Source organism: Alligator sinensis, unplaced genomic scaffold (assembly GCF_000455745.1).
Source record: "Alligator sinensis unplaced genomic scaffold, ASM45574v1 scaffold337_1, whole genome shotgun sequence".
In the NCBI taxonomy this organism is placed as follows: Eukaryota; Metazoa; Chordata; order Crocodylia; family Alligatoridae; genus Alligator; species Alligator sinensis.
The window spans coordinates 2,297,051-2,309,400 of NW_005841927.1; the positions used below are offsets into that span (position 1 = coordinate 2,297,051).

Consider the following 12,350-nt stretch of genomic DNA (forward strand, 5'->3'; position numbering starts at 1 on the left):
AATGCATCTATCCCTTGCCTCATCCATATTTGGGATGCTGCATGAATCACCACCATCAGGCAATATTAAGGCTGTGACAGTTATATCTATGCTCAAGCCAAGGGGCTCTCAATAAGAGACATCATGTACTTCTGTCATTGCGTATAGGAGCTCTCTGCAGGCACGCTCATGGACAGAGCGATGCTCTCCCACAGGAATTTTTAGGGAAAAATAATCCATGAAAGTCACCGGTTTGGTTCTTCCCTTGCATGGGGATTTCCTGGCCCTTTGCTAATAATCCTTCTTCTGCTTATATCAATGTCTCACCTTTTTACCACCCTGCATAGCTCTGTCTACCCAGGGCCTAGTGTTGGCTCTGCTATTATCCTGCTGTATGTCCTTACACAGGTCACACTCCGTGCCTCCATTTGTAACTCATAATGGGACGTTTCCCACCATTTCAAAGATACTTAGAGAGCCAGGGGTGAACAGCTCCCCATATGCAGCAGTGATCAGTAATTCATCTCTTCTCCAGCTGCTCTCACCCATAGGCTCTGCCAACTAATTTCTCATTGCCTGGTTCCTTATTTCCCTTCCTCCTAAGGGGCCTCTTCTCACGGAGCATGCTGTGAGGCACTCTGGTACAGGGCACTCTTGTGAGATAACGTTTGCCCCAGGGTGCTTATACTCTTTGGATACTTGCAGACACTTTATCAGATCAATCCGTCTACTGTGTTCTGCTCTTCTTTGTCCACCTGTCCTGCCCCCTGCCTTTCCCCTGCCTTGCAATTCAGGTAGCCAAGCTTGTTGTGGTAGGTTGTTTTCCTCTTCTCTCACATACTGGTGCCTCCCCCCTGTCTCCATTCACTTGCTTTCCACACCTGTCATCCTTCTGGTACCTCCTTATTCATTTGACATGGCAGACCTTACGGTCACGGAAATCAATGGATTTACTCGAATTTGCATTGGAGGAGTGTGAGGGCTTGTCGACATGGGGGCGCCCTAGAACGCTGAATGACTCAATTGACGGTGGGAAGTTAATGTCCATAAAGTGTTAAAACTTCAGGTGAAGGCTCTCCTTCGGGTGTATAGTGACCTTTGCTTAAGACTGAAGGCAGCTCTTCCCCTTCCATGTGGTGGTTTATCATGTGAAGGCATGTTGACTTCACACCTTCAGTTTATTCATATTTCTGGCGGTTTCCTGGGCAGACATAAAATCATAGAATCATAGAAAATGAGGTTGGGAAGGGACCTCGAGAGGTCACATGTAGTCCCAACCCCCTGCTCAAAGCAGGACCATCCTCAACTAGATTATTCCAGCCAAGGCTTTGTCTAGCCAGGCCTTAAAAACCTCCAAGGATGGAGCTCCCGCCACCTCTCTGGGTGACTTGTTCCAGTGTTTTCTACTCTGCTAGTGAGAAAATGTTTCCTAATATCTAACCTCAACTTCCCTTGCTGCAACTTGAGCCTGTTGCTCCTTGTTCTGTCATCTGCCACCACTGAGAACAGCCCAGCTCCATCCCCTTTGCAGCCCCCCTACAGGGAGTTGAAGGCTGCTATTAAATCCCCTCTCAGTCTCTTCTTCTCTAGATTAAATAAGACCAGTTCCCTCAGCCTCTCCTCACAAGTTGTGCGCCCCAGCCCCTGAACCATTTTTGTAGCCCTCCACTGGACTCTCTCCAATTTGGCCACATCCTTTCTGTAGTGCAGGCCCAAAACAGGACACAGGACTCCAGATGTGGCCTCCCCAGTGCTGAGGAGAAGGGAAGAATCACTGCCCTTGACCTACTGGCAACACTCCTAGCAATGCAGCTCAGGATGCTGTTAGCCTTCTTGGCTACAAGGGTACATTGCTGGCTCATATTCAGCTTACTGCCCACTGCCACCCCCAAGTCCTTTTCTGCAGAGCTGCTGCCCGGCCAGTCAGCCCCAGCCTGCACCAGTGCAGGGGATTGCTTTTGGCCCAATCTTCCAATTGGTCTAAGTCACTTTAAGTCACTTTGGCATTTGTCTAGGTCACATGGCTTGGATAGGACTGAACCCAGCACCTGGGCTGTGCTGCAACCAAAGCAGTGGCAATAGACTTCCGTGTAACAGGGGAAGAAGGGGCGGAGGCAACAAATGGAATTATTCTGGGGATGGAAACTTAAAACCCTCCTCACCACTACAGTGCTCTGTGGACAAAGGTTTCTGAGCCCTTTTCTCATAGATGTTAGGGTTGGAAGGGACCTCAATAGATCATCGAGTCCGACCCCCTGCATAGGCAGGAAAGAGGGCTGGGTCTAGATGACCCCAGCTAGATACTCATCTAACCTCCTCTTGAAGACCCCCAGGGTAGGGGGGGTTGCTTTTTTTTTTCTGTTGCTTTTCTTCTCTGTTTCTTGTCTTCTATCTGCAGCTGCTGTATGGGATGAATTGCAAAGGTCACTGAAGGAAACCACAGAGCAGCCAGGCATGAACATGTGAAACATCCAGCAGGTCATCAGCAGCCTAAAACAAATTTGGTTTAAACCTACTTGCCCCCAGTGGGCTTTTAAGTCTGGTCTGCTTCTCTGATATTTTGCTAGTTGTTGCAACAGTTGATCTTCTGAGGTTTCGTATCTTTGGACATATCCTGTCTTCAAAGAATATGTAGGTTAGTTAGAGTTGCAGGTTCTTGGCTTGTTTTGTTTTGTTTTGTTTTTTTGGGAGGGGAGTGCAGGGATGGGGTCTGGTGACAAAAGCACAGCCAGTCCTTCCAGCATGCAATCATTTTCTGTTCTACATATTTTCCACTCTCTGCTGAAACTCAAATTTTGATTGCTTGGATTCAGCTTGTTGGATATTCTGGAGTTTAGAGCTATCTCAACAGGATGAGACAGTGATGGTGATTGTTGCCATGTCCATAAGGAAAGTTGTCCATAAAGAACTAGAATAACCAATGTATTACACTTAGGACATTGACTGATCAATCCATTGATCAACTGATTGATCTATCCATCCCTCTGCCTCTCTGCGTAGAATCATGTCTCTAGCCATGCACCTATCACCATGATATTCATGTACTAGTGACAGCTTCTGGCCAGGCCTACATCACACCACTGCCAGCATACCTATGTAAAAAGATGTCTCCTGGCCAGTCTACGACAACAACCACTTCTGACAGCATATGCCATGTGTCCACTAAGGACTTATCATTATAGCTATAGGGGCAAAGGCTGCCCAATGGCAGCAAGCCCTTGGACTGGATTTGGCAACCGTGGGGCAAAACCTGCATTTCCTATCTACAGGCCCTCATGTCATGCAGCACCAAGTTCCTCAAAAGCCCATCTGGCTGAAAGCTCAAGCGAGCAGAATTCTCCTTCCAGCAAGGTGTCTGTTGGAGGATTGTGCCACAGCCAGCTGAGAAGTTGGCTCTGCCTTTCTCACGACTGTCTGCCCAACAATGTGATAAACTTACACACACAGCGGTGCTTGTGGAAGCACAAAGAAATGTTAGTATTCCAGAAACAAACCATGATATGATGGTATGTGTAAACCATGGGGTCTCTGTTGGCACAGCTCTGTTAACTAGTCCTCTTGCTCGCGGGATTTTTTCTGTCAGCTTATCTACAACACTTCCATACATGACATGAACTGAGGCCCCCCACCCAAATACTCCACCAGCGGGTTTTTTTTTTACCCGCATACCTTGGTCAGCTAGGACATGGGACTCTGCTCACACTCTTAGCCAAAGCAGCTGTGCTGGCAGAACTTTATAGTGTGAGCCAAACCGCAGCAGAAAGGGAAGTTTCTAAGCATTTGACTCTCAGATGAAGAAACAGATTCAGGTTTCCTGTTCTGGGGACTATGCTTCTTGTGCTAGAAATATTAATATTAGTAGTATTAGAAGCATTGTCCTTGCTTAGTAGGGTCTGGAGGGGGTCCAAGAGGCTGATGTGATCAGGACCATTTCAACCCCCCAGAAAGTTCAAGGCTCCAGTTCTGGCTTTTAAGGACATGGTTCTATTCATCTCTGGCCCATAACTTGGGCTCATCTCTCCTTCCATCTCATCCCATTTGCCCCGCAGTTTGGGATACTCTGGGGTTTTGTGCAGAGGGTTTTTACTAAGATCTGATGGCCCGCAGAAGCAAGCCACAAAAGTTACAATGGAAAATTTATCCCAGGGACTTTAATGACACCAACACTGGTTCCTTTCTCAAGGAAACCTCTGCCAAGGACTTTGGTATTTGTACTGAGCAGGCCTTGGGTTTAGGCAGCACCCAATGCTTATCCCTTGTGGGTCCCCCTGAATCCCCCTAGGGCCCTAGCACATGCGGTAGCCTTTTATCCATTGTAGATGGTTATCGACAGGTACAGCTGCTCCGTGTGCAGCCCATCCAGGCAGGGAGACATCTTTAAATGTTAATGTCTTTATTATAGGGCTGTAATTGTCCTTACATGCAGCTCCAGGCAGAAATTTAAAATTCCCTTAATAGCTCGCTTAGCCCCACAGCTCTGCGGTCTTCCCATGAACGAGATTTAGAGCCTATTAAATGCATTACATCAAACTGCTTCCTGCCCATAGATCCTAATTAAGAAGCTATCTTTCTACTGGGCCTGGTCTACACAGGAAGTAAATGCACAGTAAGAGACGGTGTGAATTTATAGCATGCTAGCTACTACACACTGATGCCTTGTGTGGACACTCACTTACTGTGCATTAAGAATGCCTCTGGGCAAGTCTCCTCACTCTACTTTGCTAGCATGAGGCCGGCTAAACTAGCTTCCTGTCTCTAACCGTATTCCATTCATGCGTGTTTTATGCACGTCCATCTTGACTTAACCAGCTGAGTTGTGCCTGGGAAACCTAGCAGAAAGCAGAAGAATGACCCAAGATGACAAATGCTCACCAAACACTGAAGAGTCATTCAAGGACAGGGACAGTCAGTTTGATGATTTTGCCTACCTACAAAACAGGTTTTGGCCAGGAAAGGAAAGGGCTCAGGAATGGAGGGAACAAAGAATAGTAGTAGGTTTGAGGAGAGGGGCAAGGAGGGCCACTGGAGACAGCAGCTACAAGAGTCCGAACCCAAGAACCCAGTGGGGAGTCTGAAGTATCTCAGTCTGCCTCGGTCACCATCCCAGGTAAAACAAGTGTCCATGCAAAGCAGGGGTTTCTGCTGCTCTGTTCCTACCGCTAAAGAAGCAATGTTGCAGTTTAAAGAGGACTCTTTTTGATCACTCTTTGCACCACTGGTCACTGATCCACAGGTGACCATACTCAGTTGGACGTGCTGGGTGAGCTCGGTGGATATGCATGACTGGGCCTATTCTAAGAGTGGAAGAACCGTGGAAGAAAGCTGCTGCTTATGAAAGCTTATGCTTCTCGGATATCATTGTAACCTGAAATCAAGAGGATGCAGGCTACAGGCAAGCTGAGAAGTTCCCACAGTCTGTTTTTAAGAAACAGTGCACAGGGAAGGGAGAGATATAGCAGTTCCCTTTGAACTTTGTGTACTATACACAAAGACGCCTTCTTCTTGGAGCTCTCTCACACCTGCATATCAGCAAGTGCACATGATTATATAATATGCACACGCTCCCCCCGAGTTCTTGCCTGTTTTACATAGCTTACATTTAATGCTGCTCTAAAGAGCGACAGCTTTGCAGGCTGGAGTCCTGCATCCTCAAAGCAGCACCACAGGGTGAGTCCCCCCTGCACACATACTTCTGAGATCAGGGAGAGACTAAAACATCTGTAGCTAGCCAGGACAAGAGCACTCAGATGTGCCAGCCCCTGGGCTGTCTGCGGGTGTTTGCTGGCATTGCATGCCCTTGCTTTCAGCAGTATAGATAGTAGACATTTCCAACTTAAGGTGGATGAGCAATGACCAAAGGCCTGACCTCATGGCAAACAGATGGTACAACAGATCATTCAAAGTAACTGAAGCCTAAACAAAATGCATGTCCTGCCACTGGGGGGCGTGGGTAAAAATCCTTAAGTGGACTTAAGCTTGGCATTTGCCTGGGCTTAGATTCAGGTGGGCCAGTGCACTAATTGGCTGGACTTTAGCCCATCCAACTTAGCTATCACAACACCCTGCTTGCCCTGGTGATAGGAAGACTGCATGCCTCAACTCTCCGTGAAATCTCCTAATCAAAACGTTCCATAACCTGCAGGAAGGAGGGCTGCTGAGAACCGCTGGCCCTAGTCCTAGCAGATTCATGTGCAGAAATCACAGGTGCTCATCCAGGGCACAACGGTCTGTCGTGCTGATTGTGGGATCGTGACCATTGCATGGAAGGCACAGGAAGGTTTCTCCACGTTCCGTTAATGATGTGTTTGCAGGGCTCTGACATTAAAATGCACTTAAAAGCTTTTGTTTGTGCGGCATGTAAAGGGCCAAGGATGAAATGAACTGAAAAGAAAATCTGAAGCATTTATAATTCATTTTCAGCACAAGGGATTACCCAAAGAGCAATACAATTTTAATGCGAGCAACCATTAAAACCATAATGGGCAGGGAAAAAAAATCAGACTTCTTCACGTGTCCAAAATATTCGTAGTGAAGATTAAATATTTCAAGATCTACCTCGTGGCCCCCAAATAGCTGGACGAAGTCCCAGGTACTGGACTAGCATGTTGGGAAGGTTTAAAATAGACTTCATGTAAAATGCAGGTCCTGAACCCTTCTAGTCATTAAAGAGCTCTCAGAACTGGTGAAAAGATGAACCGGGCTGTCTGCCCTAGGACGCTACCCATGTCCCAGCTCAAATCAATCTACCTGCTTAAAATCCTCTCGCAGTTTCACTCGGGGAAGTTACTCTTTGTACTAGATTGCTGTGTCGTGCTGCTGTGAGCTGTTACAAAACTTCCATATTCCGCCCCAGCAGTGGAAATTACCCATTTGATAATCATCTCATTTTTCCTACAGCCTGCAAAGGAGGAAAGCAGAGTCATTACTTTAAAATATTTGGGAAACACTTGAACACTTGGGTGAGAAAAAGAGGGAAAGATAGCACATCTCTCACAAGCCTCAGCATACATTGGTGTTGTCTTTAAAACCCCAGGTCCTGGGTTGATGTTTTCATCTGAGAGTACTTGTTTTAATTTTTATGGCGAGTTTTCAGTTGTTTCTCACGATCAGTCAAACAACTGAAACCACAAGCTGTGTGCGCTCTACAGAGGTAAGTGCCAGGATGCAAATCAAGACGCAGACAAACAAAACTAGTATTTTTAACAATCTTGAGGTTTGAGTGGTTGGGGCTGGCCGCACTCTCTCTCGCACAGCTTCTAGTCTGGTACATGGAAATAGGAGACCTGTAAAACAAGAAGCTTTGTTAATACTGCCCTTTAGCCATACCTAAAACTGATCGCTCAGCCTCCACTGAGATTAACGGGTGTCAATTAGTGGTGAGAGTTGATCCATCATTTATGAGCCGTTGCCTCAAATTGAGGGTGACCGTATGTCCCGTTTTTCCTAGGACAGTCACTTTCTAAACATCTGTCTCTGGCACCCGTCAGTTCAGTCAAATGATCACTTCTATCCTGTTTTCAGGGGGATGCCAGGGACTGGCAGAGCTGCCTCACCCCCCACTCCTGCCCTGTGATGCACTCAGCTGAAACAAGTTCAGAGACAGCGGAGTGTGCCAGGGAGCAAGAGTCAGGGAGGCAGCAAAATGTCCTGTTTTGAGACCAGGGAAATATGGCCACCCTGAAATTATCCACACATTTCACACGGGGGTCACAAGCTAAGTAATCAGGAGAGACCAGCTTTAGGTTTCTACTGACTTGGAATGAAATCCTCCTCCCCGCATCGCACTGGCTTGCCCCTGTGAAGTCAATGGAACAACTCACTTTAACCAGGCAGGCAGTATTTGAAATGACAGCTTGGAGATTAATCCCCAGCCCATTTCCAACCCCCTGAGTTCTCTACTGTCTGCACATAGTTACACAGACCTGTGGATGGATGGCTTTAGCATCTTTCTCCCCGAATGCTTCTTCCCCTCGTATACTCTCAAATCCCTTGTAAATGGGGAGGAAAAAAAACCCAATTGTTTTAATATGTCCCTTGAGCTGTGTTTGCTGTTCTGTGTGCTGAGTTTTCAGGTCACTTATCCCCCCCTCCCCTACATTTTTTTTCAGAGTAGCCTCTGAAGAATTGCCAAGAAAACCCCTGCTCCTTGGAAAGCTTCTGAGTCCTGAAGAATCGCAATGGAGATATGTAGCACGAACGAAAATGTCTCCAAATGCAGCTCAAACACCATGTCCATGGAATGCTTCATGGTCCTTAGCACTCCAGCTCAGAAAATAGGTATCACTGTGCTGTGCTGCTTCTTTGGGATTCTGTGCATTTTTGAGAACTCTTTGGTGTTGTATTTGATATTTTCCTCCATCAAGATCAGGAGAAAACCTTCCTATGTCTTCATCAGCAGCCTGGCCCTAGCTGATCTCTTGGCCAGCATTATTTTCGTTGTCAGTTTTGTTAAATTCCACGTTTTCAAAGTGACTGACTCTAAAGACATCTTCTTGCTGAAACTTGGAGCAGTCAACACATCCTTCACAGCTTCCCTGGGCAGCTTGCTGCTGATGGCATTGGACCGATATGTCTGTATCTGCAGGCCGTCGGAGTACAAGATCATCATCACAAAGAAGGCGGCTTTGGTGGCACTGGCTGTGCTGTGGATGACTACCATGGTCATCGCCTTCCTGCCTCTCATGGGATGGAACTGCTGCACCCTAAACTCAACCTGCTCAGAACTGTTCCCCTTTGTTGATGACAAGTATCTGTCGGGCTGGATTTCCCTGGTGATGATTCTGCTCGTGTGCATCATCTATGCCTACATGCACGTGCTGTGGAAGGCTCACAAACATACAGCGTACATGGAGAAGCACCAAACGCAGGCTGTGCAGCAGAATGCCAAGATGAGGCTGGATGTCACCCTTGCTAAGACATTAGCTATCGTCCTTACTGTTCTCATGGTGTGCTGGTCCCCCGTGCTGGCTCTGATGACGTACAGTGTTTTTGTCAACTTAAATAATCGCATCAAGAAGGTGTTTGCTTTCTGCAGCACCCTCTGCCTGGTGAACTCCATGGTGAATCCCATTGTCTATGCCCTCCGGAGCAGGGAGCTGCGCTCTTCCTTGAGGAATGCCTGCTCGTGGTGCAGGAAGAAGCTGAAGATCCCAGGGAGCAGCCAGGAAGTGGACAGCATTCAAAAGTTGTCCACAATAGGAACCGTCTGTGAAGACGCTGGGTGCAGCACCGATTGGCCACAGCTCAAGTCTGAGCTCTGATGGGTGAAAAATATGATGGAATTTGCGTTGCCATTTTTTTTTCTTTTAAAATGAAGAAAATCTAATGCTGCTTTTCAGAGGAGGATCCCAGGAGAATGAGTGACCAAATGACTAGTGTGGGCAGTGGAGCCAGCAGGCTGGGAAGTTAATAGTTAACATTTGCAGACGGTTGTGCGTGGGGCTGTTCACAGCAAGTAAAATACATAGCTGCCGCCACAGAGAGCAGATATACCCACCGTAGCAAAGGCAGGACCAGCTCTGCCGTTGACATCCCAGGGCAGGTGCCACCAGAGAGGATGCAGTAATGGGCACTCTACAAACTCCATTCCCAAATGGATGCATAAATTGGACAATCACCTAAAGTAGCAGTTTGCAGTATATTAGGGCCACTGTCCCTGACTTCTCAGCTGTGCCAGGCACTGATGTCCTTAATATATTCTTGCACTCTGATTTCCTTAAGACTTAATGTGCTGTCTTGTTCAGCCTGTACTACCACTCAACTGCAGGATCAGCCATTCAGACCTCTCTTCTCTGTTCCAGTCACTGGCATCTTCAGTTCTTATCCCACTTCATTCATGTCTTTCTGTCCCTCTCAGTCTTGGCCTCTCTCTTCTCTTCCTCCCTTTTTGTCTCCATCATTCTTCTTCCCTATGCAAGGGATGTCCTGGCTATCCCCACCTCACGTACAGTCATTTCCTGATGTCACAAGTCTGTACGGATCTCTGCACGAAATACCCAGTGTTCACCTCCTCATGCTCATCTGCTTGCTCAATTACCCTCCCATCCTTCCTTCCCATTGCCTGTTTCTACTCGGTGTAGTAACACAGACATGACCAGTACCGGGGAGATCTTGATTGTCAGCTCCCTTGGCATCTTTTTGTCATGCGTTGTTTCATAGCTGTCTTAACTGTTTCATGTAACTGTCCAATACCTGAATGCCCGTTCCAGGTTCAGGATCGCCCTTTCCTATCCTTCACCGTTCTGTCTTTCCATTCAACCTTGCAACTCCTTTTTCCCCACTGTTTATTTATAGATCCCATTTCTATGGGTGTTTCTTAAAGCTTAATTCTGGTCCAGGCAAAATGTGCTTCGACCTACATGACACCCTTGACAGTGACCTCAGACACCGAGTACTTGACAAAGATCTTCCCCTTCACAGTGTTACAACAAATCCTATTGCCATATACACCCCATTACTAACCTATGGCCAGTTGAGATATTATATGATAAGCCACTGTAATGCTAAGACTGTAATATTTTGTATGCAGTTAGGGTTCAGTCCTCCCAGGGACTAAGCACCTCTGAGAGTCCATGAGAGACCTGCACTCCCATTAATCTGAGTAGCAGCTGAGCACTTTGCAGGATCAAGGCTGTACTGTTTGGGACTTTCCTCACATGTCCAGAAACTGTGTGTGTGAAATATCTTTCCAAAAGAGAAAACCGAGTATGTTCGCTACTCATCAAACTAGTAAGACATATTCCACCCATTGCACTGGGTTTGCACCAAAGGAGAGTTTAGCTCTCAGGTTGGCACTCTTGTTAGAGCTATTTTAAGAAAGCACTAGACTGCTTTGTTCAGAAACGCCAGACATGACATGGCCAGGTTTTGACTTGGTAATAATCATAGAAAATGAGGGTTGGAAGTGACCACAGGAGGTCACATCTAGTCCGACCCCCCGCCCAAGAAGATCATCCCAGCCAAGGCTTTGTCTAGTCGGGTCTTAAAAACCTCTTAAGGATGGTGATTCCCCCACCTCTCTGGGTAACCTGTTCCAGGGCTTTACTATCCTCCTAGTGAGAGTTTTTCCTAATGTCTAAACTCAACTTCCCCTGCTGCAACGTGAGACCATCGTTCCTCTCCTGTCATCTGCCACCAAGAAGAGGGTAATGTTGTACCATTATTTCTATAACAGCAATTACACTGGACCCAAGCAAAGTTGCACAAGCACCAATCAATGTGTGCCCAACTCCGCAGCACTTTGCCACAGCCACACTGTTTTTCACTAGCACCGAATTTGCACCTCTGGGTGCTGTATATTCATAAGACAACAGTCTCTCAAGTCTGTGGGAGCTTGGAGAGGGAAGTCAACGTGCAAAGCCTAACAAAGCCTGGTCGGCCTGTTAGTAAGTGACCCCATCCCACCGGCATGGAAACGCACCCACTGTAATACTGTCTGCACACAGGCCTGCAGCAGGACGCACCGCTGTAGTTATACGCTGCACATCTTTGTTGTGTTCAGCTCGCAGACTGCGACCCTGAACCTATCATCACGCCCGTGAACGTCTTATTTATTCAGCAACTGGCTACCTAAACTCTCGACACCGCAAGGCCAGGAGACATGCCTGACGCCTTGGAAAAAACCCCGGAGTCGTTCCAGCAGCAGAACGCAGCATCGCCGGGACTGCGCCGCGCCGCACCGCGCCGCCCCAACGTCACCATCCGAGGGACGCGGGCGCTGCTCGTTCGATGGCTGCTTCGTCATTAAAAAGTTAACTACCCGGCTGCTCTCCTGTCTTCCGTTGATTGGGAAACTCCTGCCTGCAGGGCCCCGGGGCAGGTCTAGCGGGGGCACAAAGCGCTGCCAGCTCCTGCGGGGTCTGTGACCTCACTCCGGCGCTCGGCGAGCGCATCTACACAAGCGGCTCAATGCCCATCGGACTAATTCTGCTGCGCATTAGCGTGGCTGGCCAAAACCATGCCAATGCGCACTAGATTAGTCTAACGGGCATTAAGCATCACAAAAAGCGTTCCTTCATACTAAAGCGCAGCATTTTCGTCCATTGGGCGTCGCACGAGAAACACGCATCGCGCTAAGGCGCAGTATTTCAGCGCGCGCAGCGTCACATAAAGGGCGTTCATCGGCCGTAACGCCCGCAACTCCACGTGGTCACAATGGTGCCGGGCTCCACCCCTCGTGCGCATCACGTGACGGATGCCCGGGTGACGGCGGCCCCTCCCACACGCGCCGCGCGTCACGTGGCCGCGCTATGGTGGCCGGCGGGGCTCACGACACCCGCGTGACGCCCTGAGCGGCCTGTCATGGCGCCGGGCTGGGGGGTGCTGGCGTTGCTGGCGCTGGCGGCCGGGGCGGCGGGGGGGGCCCGGCGCAG

At 48.3% G+C, this 12,350-nt stretch overlaps 1 protein-coding gene across 1 annotated transcript in view; it reads left to right on the forward strand.

Annotated features, from left to right (window-relative positions):
* Positions 1 to 10,974, forward strand: part of CNR2 (cannabinoid receptor 2) — a 22,337-nt gene extending 11,363 nt beyond the window's left edge. The window contains exon 2 of the mRNA XM_025198657.1: positions 8,088 to 10,974. Within this exon, the coding sequence (XP_025054442.1) occupies positions 8,157 to 9,239 (1,083 nt within the window). The 5' untranslated portion in view covers positions 8,088 to 8,156 and the 3' untranslated portion in view covers positions 9,240 to 10,974. The remainder of the gene's footprint in view (positions 1 to 8,087) is intronic.
* The last annotated feature ends 1,376 nt before the right edge of the window (positions 10,975 to 12,350 follow it).